The 14017-nt window shown below is 38.7% G+C and overlaps 1 protein-coding gene across 5 annotated transcripts; it reads right to left on the reverse strand.

Annotated features, from left to right (window-relative positions):
• Positions 1–1426: 1426 nt before the first annotated feature.
• LOC120772416 (protein enabled) lies at positions 1427–13170 on the reverse strand. 5 transcript variants are annotated; one of them, XM_040101018.1, is made up of 9 exons: positions 11551–13170; positions 8168–8489; positions 7839–8095; positions 6883–7111; positions 5808–6452; positions 5594–5752; positions 5340–5528; positions 5143–5263; positions 1427–5065 (listed from the first exon to the last, which is right to left on the reverse strand). In XM_040101018.1, the coding sequence occupies exons 1-9, from the start codon at positions 12705–12707 to the stop codon at positions 5037–5039; spliced, it is 3108 nt and encodes a 1035-aa protein (XP_039956952.1). In that variant the 5' UTR covers positions 12708–13170; the 3' UTR covers positions 1427–5036. The 5 variants fall into 5 exon arrangements, with proteins under 5 accessions (XP_039956952.1, XP_039956950.1, XP_039956953.1 ...); XM_040101016.1 differs by having other exon boundaries at positions 6883–7123; positions 11551–13168; XM_040101019.1 differs by having other exon boundaries at positions 5808–6383; positions 6883–7123; positions 11551–13167.
• Between the last annotated feature and the right edge of the window lie 847 nt (positions 13171–14017).

The following is a 14017-nucleotide window of genomic DNA, read 5'->3' on the forward strand; positions in this document are numbered from 1 at the left end:
GCTGCACAGTGGCTGTTGGCTGCTGCAACGATGATATCAGCTGTTCGATTTTATTTTTTTGTTTTTGTTTGTTTTTATGGAATAAATAGCATGTTTGCTTTGCTGTTTCAGAGATGGATTTTTGAAATAGATATCGTTGTGGAAATTCATTCCACGTTTTAACCACTTTCGAAAGCTATGCAAATGGGGGTTGGCAAACAGAAAATATGTAGTAGAGTGGGGCAGATCACGCAGAAATTAGCTAGAACACATTAAATACAAAAAAACTGTAGCGATTCGTAGCACACACACACACAACACACATTAATATCCAAGTGTATTTTTGCCGAAAATCAGCGACGGCGCGCACATTTTAGTTAGTCTCTACTTTGGCTTTATTGTTATAATTATTTCTTTTCCATTCTTTTGATCACACAGCACTTTATATTGTATATTTGTGTTATGTTTGTTTGCCGCTAAACGTACCTTACTCGCAGAGTTTCAGTTTCAAACTGAAGTCTGCTCAAGCAAACGAGAATCTATAAGATAAGCAAGCACACGCACGCACTCAGATACTCACTCAATGTTTTTGCTGCTTTTATGGCAACTTTGCAAAGCTGCCTGCTGCCTGCTGCCTTCACACGGCTACACACAGATTCGCTTAAAACACGTCATTATTTGCCCCAGTTCTCCACATGCGCCCTTCACAGCACACAACTTTTTGCCACTCTCGCGATGTAATTGTTTTGGCGCTCGCCGCTCTCTCACTATCACGCATACACTCCTATTTTCTTTACAAATCATCAAAAAGTTTATTGGTAAGCTTTCCGACGTGTGCGCAGCTTTAAAGTTAAATTTAACCGTTTTAATCCATTTTGTTTATTTCAGGAACGCCTGTGTATATGCTTCAGTGGCTGGAAGCTTTGCAATTATTAACGGTATTCTCCACTTTCAAATTGCACATGAAAGCTGCTGCAATAAAGGTTTACGACTGGAATAGAAAGAATATAACAAAAAAATACAAATTAAAAGTGTGAAAGTAAAAACTAATGGAATAACTGAAGGGACTAGAACTATCAGTAGCAGCTGAATGTACCGTTTTCTCTTAGAACTAGTGCAAACTGATACTTCGCTAGATAAGCAATAATTGTGGCATTCATCGTCAAGCGTGAGAGTGCATACACCACACCTCTGTCAAAATTTTAAATAAGTTCAACGTAAGGAACCAAATTGGTATTTATGGTAAACGCGTATTAAAGATACTTGCCTTTTATAGTCCGAAGCAGAGCGTAGAAAAATACATTTTGATTGTGCCCTTGATATTCATTCTATACCTGTGATGTGAGGAAATATTATGTGCATTATTGAGCAGCGTGCTTGCTTGCACCTTCATCCTTCATCTCTCCCAACCCACGCCTTATTCAAATTGTTGAAATATACACAATTCTTGTTGTTTTATTTTACATAAACTTTTTTTTGGCTTTATTTCATTTCTGTCTATTTTGCTTCTGTATTACCATATGTATTCGATAGCAAATATGTATGCATGTCAATTATTACTTTGAAATCGTTTTTTACTTCCGAAATGCTGAGTTACTTATTCGTGTGTTGAAATGCATCGCTCAATGGCGAGTTTTGTATTTTAACTACTTGTCAATTTTTGGTGCCGCATAAGTGTGTATGTTCATATGAATCTTGATAGTCTTTGTATATCGTCTTGAATATGTTTTCTTTTATTATGCAATTACTCCTTCTTTTTCTGCTTTTCATTAAGTAGGTTTCGCATGTATGTATGTATGTATATTCAACACTTTATTATTACTAAATTATCAATTAAATGTCAATTGTAAAAAATCATCGCTTCTTGTTTTCAATTTTCGTTATTCCCTTATTCTGTATTTGTTTAAATTAAAAACTTATTACATTACTTAGATTTTAAGCGTGTTTAGTGGTGTTACATACATATGTATATCTATTATAAACAAGGATGTGACAAAGTTATTAGTTTAATACATCTTCAATTGTGGTTTTTGTAGTTTTTATCGCTCAGAATAAAATCATACATGTAGTACATATAACAATACAACTAGTACGCCGCGGCGCGCCGTGAGTTCACAAACAAAATACTGCAAGGAAACAAAGTGGGTAAGCAGCTGAGAAGCCTTTGTACACACTTTCTGAGCTGAACTTTTAATCAGTATAACATACAAGTCCGTATTTTCCGACAATTTTTGCCAAGCTCTTTCGATTCTCGGCTCGATTTACCAACCACCTTTGGGCTTGTCAACTTAGTCACATACGGAAGTATTTACTGGTATTAGTACTCAACACTTACATACATACATTCCTTATATGCTGCTTTTCACAGCTTTCATTTCGAATGATTTGCTTCGCTGTGCTTATGTAAACTACATTTATTTAAACTTACTCACTAGTTTGGTTTCCTTTACTCACAACTGTTTGCCATACAATGCACACTTTTTTGCACAAATCCATGTGTTTGTTTGTAGTGCGTTTACTATAGCCTATATTTTGTATTTGTATATGTGGAAACTCTAAAACAATTTTACTATTTGCAGACTTGTTGTCGACTGATTGATGTTTAAAGCGTGCAGAAATGCGCTGCATTTTCGAAACTTTACGACTTGGGAAGGGTTTCGAATGCTTTCGAAAACACTGTCATTGCTTAAAGTTGCGTAGCGGCTTACCGAAACACAAAATATGGAAATCAATAATTTTAACAGCATAAGAAATATTGCAGCTTCACAGCAGCATCCGCTTTACTATGTCAACGTACGGTTTATGGTCTATCGCATTATCTTAGAAAACAAATGTAAATTGAAAGTTATTTTTTTTTATTTTAGGTCTCTAATGCAGCCAGCAGCTGTGTCTGCCACTAAATCCACAACTTTGAAGTTTATCCAAATTCTCTAATTACCAGTTAATAAATTATGTGTATAACTGTAAAAAAAAGACATAGCTGCAGCTATGAGCGCTCATTTTCGCGTATAATCTGCAAGTATTCGTTTTATCATAATTTTTAGTGTTACTGTACTTACGCACTACTTATTTGAAGAAGTTTCATATCCACGAATTTACGCTTCCAAATATTTCGGCCAAATTCTTATGCATTCGCATTCGTAGCTCATTTCGATGCGTCGATCTAATCGCGTGTACATATGTACTTATATATTAACAATTATGTTTAGTACTTTTTTTTAGTTTTAATCTCTTACAATTCATGAATGTTTTAATCGTTCATTTCATTGTTTTTTTATTCACGTTTGATATATTGTATTATTATCAGAGTATGCATATTATATAATAGTAATAGTAACATTTAGAAAGCAGTTCTCTTCTGGTATGTAATCGAATTTGTGTTTAGTTTTTGTTATTTTTCATTGTTTTTTTTTTAATTTTTGCTTTACAAAGTGTTTAGATAATTGCTATGTAGTACATATAATATTAATGAATGGTCGCATGAATGCACTTAAATCGCACTATAACTATGTATGTATGTATATATTTATGTATATGTATAAGTATACGTTATAAATAATTCACACAGAACGGTGTGTACGTGCAAAAGAAATAAAAAAGCATTGAAGTAATAGAAATTAAAACATATACTTAACACATGTATGTATATGTTAACATATGCGTATGTGTGTGTATAAAAAAAATCTAATACAAAATTTGGCGGTGTCATTGCATTGTAAACGATTCGCTCATTTAGTTATGTTTCATGTGTTGTTCCTTTCAAAAGCATATATACCATACATAATTGGGTTAATAGAATCCAAGTTTACAGTTTTTGATGTTCGCAGCCGGACTAAAAACGCGTTTGCCTACAAAATGGAAAATTATCTTACAGATGCTGCGTATATGATAAGGAACTATAGAATTTTAGAATATGTATGCGGCAGTTTATAAAGTTAAATACACAAAAATAATACATATTGGCAAATTTTGTACGAGAGACTTGCTTGATTTACCACCCGAAGACAACTTACGAAGTATTCCGTTTAGCCAAAATAAAGCACAAAAAATATACATATTCAACTAAACCTATGTATGTATGTGGATAATTATACTATTTGTTCAATTTTGTTTTTTAATAGTAAAACTATGTCTATAGTAAATGTAATATAAATACAGCGAACATCGTATGATCAGTTTGAACATATTTTTTCTTCAAATTTTGTATATATTATTTGTAGATTCATGGAGCGAGCAACGATATATTACACTTAAATATTTTATATGTATGTATTTATTTTTTTATCTAATACGAATTTTTAATAAATTTATAGTACGAAGGTTCAGAGAGATATTTTCGAAATATGAAACGTTTGCTTGCAATCACCTACACAAAGCGACATTAACACGTAATACGTGGATTGCCCACGTGCTGTTTGAACGCGTTGCGTTGCGTTTTGATAACGTACTATTTGCTTCGCGAAGAAGGGTTTTTCGCGATGGCTACTACAATGCGTACATACTTCGGTATGTAAATGAACATGAAAACGCCGGCAATTTGAGTAAGTGTGTGTTTTGGGATATCATTTTCACTGTTATTTTTTGTTATTTTTGTAATTTTTGTATTATTGACTACTACATTAAATTTTGTATTTATTTAAAAATTTTCAATACGTATTCAGTTCATTGTTTATTCGTTACTTGTTAATATGGTTGTGTTGTTATGACCGTTAGATTAGCACCAGCCGTGCTACATAACTTGTTGATATCCTAAGCTATATATTTAGCTTGAGTAATGTGTGTTATTTTTTATCTTAGCTTTTATGTATAATTATGGAAGTAAGTATTCCGTTTTTTCCATTTAAACGTTTGTAGATAATATATATATATGTATATATATAAAAGAATGTTTGTTGTTTTTTGCAAACAGCAGTTTGTTGCTAAATTAAAACAAATAGGTCCACAACGAATTCCAATACATTCCACACATCCAACTACTTCACTTTATCACCGACAAATATATTTTTGATCACCGTTCGGCGGCTGCTAAAGCTGCTCGTACCAGACTGTTGCCGATCTTATCTTCGATTGAATTCGGATTTTATAACTGCAAGCATTGAAATTGTTATTATATATATTTACAGTGAATGTGACTGAAAAGCTGATGTGTGTATCAAGACTAACCTTCTATAATTTCTTGTTTAACCTTTTGTATCTCAGAGCGAATCTCTTTCAGAATATCAGCCTTTAAAGTGTCCAACTCAGTGCTTGATAAAGCCAATGACAGACCATCGCCATTAACCTGCTGTACAATAACAAATGCCACATCAAATACAAAATTTTGAATACTACCAAATGTTATGACGACGAATGTTACAGACCTTAAGTATCGTCTCCTCGCTAGCGCTACCAAATCGCTTGCGCATCGGTCGTGGTGACTCGCTACCACTGTTCGATGTATTATTGGAAGAGGCATTGCAATTCGTATTCGATGATGAAGAGCCAAGTTTGTGTGGCAAAGTGTTTGACTTTTCCCAGGGACGCTGTTTTACTTCCGGTTCGACTTCGGGCTAAAATAGCGCAACGGAAATGCATACATTTTCTCCAGTATAAACGTTAACGATAGACGATTTACCTCTTTCTTTTCGGCCTGTGCACGTCGTCGTGCCAATGTTTTAGCCATTTCATCCATCATGGAAGCCATACCGGTGGAGCTCCGACCGATTGTGCCGTAGTTACCGCTGCCGCCGCTTGAGGTGCTGCTACCGCTATTTTCTGTAGGTGCCGCCGATGGCTGCAAATTAATTGGGATATTAGGATTACGTTTAATGCAGATCAATATAAATTACCTTATTCTTCTTCAGCTTGGCTTGTTGCAACTGAGCCGCCAATGATCCCATAAGATCGGCTTGAGGATCGTCCTTTTTCGAGGATGGAGCGCCTCCCGCGGGAGGCGGAGGTGGTGGTGGTGGCGCCGCAGCTGCTGCCGGCGGTGGTGGCGGTGCGGCTGGTGCTTGTGGTGCGCTACGATTAACGTTTGCCGGTGGCGGCATCGGTGCTGGAGGTACACTACTACCACCCATCATAGGCGGAGCTGGAGCACCTATGCCTCCGAATGGAGGTGGTGGTGGCGGTGGCGGTGCTGCAGCAGCACCAGCAGCAGCAGCAACACCTACGCCACCACTGCCACCACCATTCTGCATTACACCACTTGGAGCTTGTTGTGGTGGCTGCTGCATCTGCATTGGTTGTCCACCATATACACCACTACTCGAGCTAACGGATGTGGGCAGCGCTGGCTGCGATTGCGAAGAAGAAACGTAAATTGGACCGCTGCCACCGCCGCCACCACCGATACCGTTCTGATGTGGTGGCGGCATTGGTGGCTGAGGCGCCCCTGGTATGCATTGTGGCGGCGGCTGTTGCTGTTGTGAATATTGATGCAGATTAAGATTCGGATTAGAATTAGATAACATAAAGTGGCTGGGCTGGTACTGTGATGATGACGAATGATGTTGTGGTTGGTTGCAATGGTTGGTGGTAGTTGGTGTGATAAGAATTATGGCAAGTCAGGCAATACAGGCATTACAGATAGGCGGACGGGCGGACAGGCAGCAGGAGTTTATTGTTTGGATGTTTTCAATATTTATGTACATTTAGATTTTTTTTTTGTTTTTGCAATTATCGATTTTTCCGATCGAAGGCCAATTTTTAATGGATTCCAAAGTTGTGTACAAGGATCAAGTTTAAACCAAAATTACAACAGAATTTCAAAGTATGTAAAGCACACAAATTTCAGATGAAATGAAAGAGAAATTTAAAGCATAAATAAACGATCACAAAAACAAATAGTTTTGTGTTGAGCTATGCTCTTAAATACGCAAACACCAAAGGCAACTGTACGTTTACCTTCGAAAGACATACCTGTGATTGTGGCGGATAGCCGGCGTTAACCAGCTGTTGTGCGGAATAAACGTGCGAGGCCTGTGGAGCCTGTTGCATCTGCTGAGGTGCGTGGTACTGCGGCTGACCCGGAACAGGTGGAATATGCGTCTGTTGCTGTAAACCGTTGGGCTGGCCCGCCTGACCGTATGGCGGCTGAGGCTGCTGCTGCGGTATTGTCATCTGCTGTGGTTGCGGAGCCGCTGGAGCGCTAAGGGAATTTCTTTAGTGGTGAAATGGATTTTTTCGGATAGGCAAATTCGATAAGGAAGATTTTGATTTTGATGTGATTTGGTGTGACAATTAAGTGAGGGAATTTAAAAAGTGATAGATGACAGGTTTGGGGTTAGTTAGTAACGAATTCAATTAAAGGAGAAAAAAAATTGTTATGAAAATTTAAGTAAACAGAGTGCATGTCGTATTCAGAAAGGGAGGTCGGTTAGTAAGGAGGCGATGACACAAGTCATTCGTGAATTTTATAGATCGGGTGCAGAAAAAAGACAAAACAAAACAAGATAAGTAAAAAGAAGATGTTAACCAAACTTATTAAAAAAGAAAAAATGTTTTATAAGAATATGCAAATTAGATGAATATATTAAATAAGCGTTTTAAAACTTGGACTTATCGTAAAAAAAATGGAGAATGAACTATCTACGCATTTTAACCAATACTTCTCAAGGTATCACCAGATAATCTTAACTAATCGACCAACATAAAATAGCAACATAAATAGCAACATAAAAGAGTAGTTACTTTTATTTCACCAAATAAAGAAGCTTGTCATGACTGCTTAGTGATATGATAATTCCCACTTAATGCTTATCCTACTCCTATGAATATATCAACATTTCTGTTGAAACTTCACAAATCTTACAATTTCTCCATTTTTACTAGTCCAGCATCTTGAGTACAATCTACATATTAATGCGATTATTTACCTGCTGGTGCGATGATGTCCCTGCGGAGTCGGTGGGCTTTGTGGTATATTGTTTTGATTGGCCTGTGAAGTTGGAGTTTGAGCGGAAGGTGTGATTTGTCCAGTAATTTGTTGTTGCTGCCGCAAAATCGCCGCATCTTCACTTGTCATCGTACGATAGCCCATATCCTCCTCAAAACCATTCCCATTTGTGGGTAAACCGCCCATACCCATTGCACCGCCCATAACCGGGTTGTTGGCCAACCGACCACTGAGCACCTGCAAAGCATAGAAAAATCAGTAAATTTGAGATTTGCCAATCGTCTACCCAAATCAGTTAAAATTACTCACATCCAACGCATGAACCATAGCCCGAGCAAAGGCCTCCGCATCATGTTGAGAGGAAAAGTTCAAGCCGTAAACGAACTTGGAATCGCGCCATTGATGAAATGTTGGTGTGGCTTGATTATATTTGAGACCCTTCAGTATGGAACAATTGATAACGACCTCGTGATCCTGCAGTTTGCGTCCAACAATCCGGAATGTGTTATTCTGTTGATGATGGTAGATCTGCACTTTGCTGAGGCCGGCCGAGGTGCCCGACGGCAACCAGCGCTTCAGGTTGTCATCGTAAACCATGACGGAGGCGCGGGCGCCAATAATACTTTGCTCACTGCTGAAACAAAACATGAAAAGAGTGCAACAAACATGAGATAAGTGGGAAAATCACATATTAAATAATACATTGCATCAAATGTCAGCAACTTGAATGAGTTTAACAGGAAATTACAAAGTAAGAAACTTTTTGCAATTGCATTCTTCAATACTTATGTATGCATATGTGTGTGTGTTACATTCACACATGGATCACATATTTGAAACAAAGCTAGCAATGGTGAGGAAAGTGTAACGCAAAACCTGAGACAACGTGCCCTGCTTGACAAACACACTCTTACACACATGGTGTGTCAGGTTTGCCTATCATTCTTTCACACAACTGTCCACATAGTTCAAGTGGACCTTAGGTATTAACATTTCTGTGGATGAATCACTTCTAATGAAAACAAGAACACGTTCGGTTTGACAATGTTGTAGTAGCAAAAAAAATTACGATTAGGTAGCGGAAAGAACGGTCAACAATAAAACTGGGAAAGCAAGTCCACCATATATACACATGCATATACATATGTATGTACATACATATGTATACTTACTTGCACTCGTGCTGCTTAAGCGCTTTTAACTATTTTTATAGAGCAAGTTGACTCGTCGGTTTGTATTGAGTAAATCGTTTAACCCTGTTGATTTTAAAAAGCTCACTTCTTCCAGATTTAGATTTATTCTCACTCATTGTCATATATAATAACCGGGTAAAGTGAATAAAGAATAAATAAACACCTTACACGGACACGTAAATAAGAACAATGGATTTTTTTTGCTTCACAGCTATTTTGAAAGAAAACGACTGTAAATACATATGTAATTCGTTTAAGGATTAACACCAACCAAAAAAAATATTGACTTAATGACTTAGAAAAAATCCGCACATGTGCGACTTTGTTTACTCTAGTCCATGCCGACATACATAACCATAAACAAGTTCTGTGATTATGCCACAGGCGCAGTCAATAAGTGTGTACGCTACAAACAATAGCAGATTGACGGTGTAGCAAAGAAAAAACAGACAGATAAAGCATTGTTTCACAAAAACCGAGGTGCGATTCTTTAAAGGAACAATGCGAAAAATATCACAAGTCAAAAGCATTAACGAAATCCGTACACCACTAAAAAAAGCCAACACTTTACTTGTGCGGTTTCACTTCGAACAATTTTATGTAGCGACAATCAGCAGTCCGGCAAACCGACTGCACTCCTACATTTCGCCTAAACGACCCGGTCTTACCAAAATGAAAACGAAACAACGAAAAAACTGCAATGGCTAAAAACAAGAGTCAACACAAAAGGCGGTCGAGTTGATGTGTTCACTTCAAAATAAAAAAGCAAAAGCGACAAAAAACAGTTACCAAACGACCAAAACGCAAAGAATATAAAAGGCAAGGAGGAAAGAAAAGAAAAGGCTTGAAAACCAGTCGCCGTGCGCAAATACTTAACTTTATGAACATATGGCAGACTAGATCCAGTATGGACTGAGTTGCTATAAGTCAAGCAAGTTGTGTGCTAAGCGCGACTTCTATGCAACGCCAGATTATGCGTTTGTCATTACGTCTTCTGACATTGGCAACAACAAATGATGATGATGATAATGCGCCGATGACAAAAACGTACTGCGGCCTTTTGTGTGCACATGAGCATACGTGGGTACGTACGAGAGACACATAACTCAGTAGGTGTTACGTGTAATGAAAGTGAACTTCTTGCCCCGTTGGACGGGTTGTTGTTGTTGGACAGAAAGCACAAGATTGGCAACTTGGAGCATTTGAGTCAAAAGTGAAAACTTTATATGTGTGCAAGCGTCTAACCATATATACATAGATACATACATACATACATATACATATGTATATGCAAGTCGTTGCGCCCCAGAACTGTATTTGCATGTTTACATGTTGGCTAAATTACAAATTAGTTGCAAGCATTTACTTACATATGGATATATTATAGTCATAAATTCCATAAGTCCGCATAAATTTTAAAATTGCAAGTGAAATTTGCAAGGTACTCGAGCGTTGCAAGTAATTTACGGCTCTAATTGGCGTTGCACTTGCAGCAATATGCAACATGCACACACATATATATGTATATATATGTACATATGTATATATAAATATTGCAGTTGAAACATATTGTATAAATAAAATCGCAGTTTTGGTCTTCTGCACACAAAACATGCGTTGATTGGCGTTTGCTGATTGAAACTTAATTGCGCAAAATTGAGCGATATTTAAGGCGTTGCGCTACCAACTCGAGCAGATCAAGGTTATGCGAGACACATCTGTGTGGATGCAAACACTCGCCTCTATGCACGTATTGGGGCTGCGAACTTCTCGCTCAAGCAACTAAAAAGCGACTGGAAAACGATTAAATAAAAAATATAAAACATAAATTTTTGTAAAACTTAAGCGGTTATAAAACATCGCGAATAAAAGTGTCCGCCAGAGCGCAGATAAAAATTGTATGCTTTAATATCTTGTGTGTCATGTGTTATGGTTTTCAGGGCAATGGCTGCGAGTGTGCTGAAGATTGCATCTGTCCCCGGTGTGGATGAGACGAGCACAACACAGCGCGCACATATTGAGGCCATGACTCACGGGGATTCGATACGGTGTTCGAATGTAGAATGCAATAAGAAGAAGGAAGTAAGTAAATGAAAATAAGAAATCAAGTTCTCGGTGGACACGTACGAGTATAAGAAAGCGATTAGAACAATAAATATGTGAGGAAAAACAAGCGGGCATTCAACTATGGCAGGAGCCTAACTGGTCAATAAACTTTAACTGCAAGTCCAAAATAGAACAAATATCCTCAGCATTGTAATACTTAGTTTTTAGAAAGAGTAAGTAACATATAGATCATCACTGCAATTCGATTGTATGTCATGCAAATGATTTTCCAACACACAAACGCCAGCCGTTAGAAGCTAATTCGAGCGTTTGTAATTTTGCTATAAGCGTCCCTCCTAGTTTAAAGGAACCATATATTCGAGTAGAATCAATTTAGAGTACCATGCATACGAATATCACTTGCAGTAATTGGCCATCGGCACTCTTACGTACATATATCCAGCGTTGGCTGTTGTTGGCCAATTACTAATTAAATTCGCTTTGACCGAATTATGACGCGACGGCTGCGGATGAAAATGCTGATTATGTTGAGCTTGTTGTTGCTGCATTTGCTGTTGTTGTTGTTGTCTATATTCATGCAATTGTTGCAGTGCGCCGATCTCATAGCCGTCATAATCACCTTCGGCGTTGTCCTCAACCCCCGCTGACCTGTCGCTCCTCACACAAATGGACGGCATCGAGTGCGTGTGTTGCAACTTGCGTGCATTGTTGAACGACAGCGTGGAAGAGCGATGCGACGTGGACGAGGGCGGTGACGAACCCAACCGTCTAGCATTGATCGCAGCTTCCACAATGGGCAATGAACCAAAGCCAGCAATTCTGCCGTCGCTGTCCATCATAAAATCGTTATCTTTATCCAAATCGTGTCCATCAATGCCACCAGCTGCTAAGTATGAACGCGGTGCCGGATGATGGGCATTGTAGTTGTAGTCTAGCGAACGCGCACCGCCACCGCCCTCATTTGCATTGTTGACAATTTGCGGTGCCTCATAAATGGGCGATGCTGCTGTTGCTGTTGTTGCAGCCATAGGCAAGTGCAATACTAGTTTATGATGCTCATAGAATGTGGTTGTTGCTGCGGCCGCGGCAGTTGCAGAGGCCGACGCTGAATTGGATTGGTGTAGCAATTGGTGCTGCTGATGGCGGTGGAAGTGCGGGTGTCGATGATCGAGCATATTAAGCTGTTGCAGCTCCTGTATCGAGTAGTAGTAATGGGAATCGTCTGGCTGATAAAGACGCGCGATGGCGGGATTGCTCGCGGACAGTGACGATGCTGAGGAGGGCGTGCGTGAGGGTGGTGGCGGGAAAAATGATTCATCTGCATTACTGGCCGCTGTGGCATTGGCTGCTGACTGAGCTACTTCGGAAGTAGACTTTCTGTGTTTTCTGCGCATTGTTGTTGTGTTCACATCAATATCAGCTGGATTTTGTTGGTCCTGTTGTTGTGCGGGACCACTTTGATACGCGAGTATTATTGGGCCATGCTGCGACTTATTGATGTATATATCACCATCGACGCAGTCCTCGTTAACATTTTTGTTGCTGGGTTTTTTACTTTTAAAAGATGCTTTGGCGTAAAGCTTTTTCATGGTTATAGGGAGCACACAGTCACTGCCCACTACAAATATACTTTGGCGTTCGATTGTACTTTGAGATTTCGTAAATATACTTCAACTTCTCGGTAACATTTCCACAAAAGACCGCATATTAACCATAACTATTTAACGTTTAAAATCTATACTTTTCTTATTTTATTTGGTTGTATTGGGAATGCACTTCATCATTACATATTCGCAAAATTCATCGAATATACAGTTCACTTATATTTTGTATTCCACACGAGCGAATTTCTGTTTAAAAATCTTACAAACACCGCTCAATACTTGTTAGAAGCCCATATAAGCCAGAAATCGCTGGTCAAATATGTATTAAGTATATATTTTGTATGCCGAGTTCGATTGCCGAAATTTCGCAATCGACAAAATAATAGACTAACCACGGCGATCAGTCAATATCTGTTGAAACTGTAACAAATAGCATGCGCTAGACAACGAAGCGCGCTCGCCGAACGCGATCACAACAAGACTTGATTAACAACTAAGGCCCGCGCACTGAATGTCGAATGTACTCATGGAGACTCTAGACTCAGATTGAGACTGCGCTGGCTAAGCCAGATATCTAACTGAACGCCATCAGGCCGGCCTCCGCTCGCAGCGCTGATCAATTGACTCTCGAGAACCAACGCTACCACTACGGTATGCGGTTTGGGAGCGCGATAATCCACAGAGAGACAGCGCTACATGTATCAACATATATACACCATACATACATGCTTATGTACAATTATGGGCATATCTTTCAGATGCCGACCGACAGTAATCATATTTAATGTTGTCTTCCGCATAGAATAGTAAGTGCACATACAAAAAACAGAAAACGCAATGGGCAATGAAAAGGTGTTAACGGAGGGGTGAACGGACAGGACAGATTGATTGAACCGACATCAACTTGAATGAACAAACTTAGCAGTACAACTCGGCAAGCAAAGCCGCAGTTGGCGAAGAGAACAAGTAAACAAGCGAACAATAATCACTGAGACACTCAGCGGTAAGAGATGGTCAGATTGTCTATCTTCTGCTAGAGCTAGTTTGCCAAGAGCAAATTGCCAGCCACCGGCCGTTAGAGTCAATAAAATTATTAATTAAAAAATCATTGTCATCAAGAAGACGAAGTGCTCAGCGAAAGATATGAGTGAATGCATACAAATATGAAAAGAGTAAGGCCTTTTTCAAATGGAAGCGCTTTCGAGACGCCAGCGCACTTTTAGGCATGTCTATTGAAAACGATGGAACGAACAATGTATTCTTGATAAGCACACAAGTATGCACGCATACGTACA

This window comes from Bactrocera tryoni, chromosome 3, assembly GCF_016617805.1.
Source record: "Bactrocera tryoni isolate S06 chromosome 3, CSIRO_BtryS06_freeze2, whole genome shotgun sequence".
NCBI classification, from domain to species: domain Eukaryota; kingdom Metazoa; phylum Arthropoda; class Insecta; order Diptera; family Tephritidae; genus Bactrocera; species Bactrocera tryoni.

Bases quoted from the DNA above. Each gene is read 5' to 3' on its own strand.
- LOC120772416 (XM_040101016.1), bottom strand. From the start codon at position 12,707: ATGAAAAAGCTTTACGCCAAAGCATCTTTTAAAAGTAAAAAACCCAGC. The intron at 7,124-7,838 runs GTAAATAATCGC...TCACCACTAAAG, and splicing joins GGACATCATCGCACCAGCAG to AAATTCCCTTAGCGCTCCAG. The intron at 5,264-5,339 runs GTCTGTAACATT...GTTATTGTACAG, and splicing joins GCGAGGAGACGATACTTAAG to CAGGTTAATGGCGATGGTCT.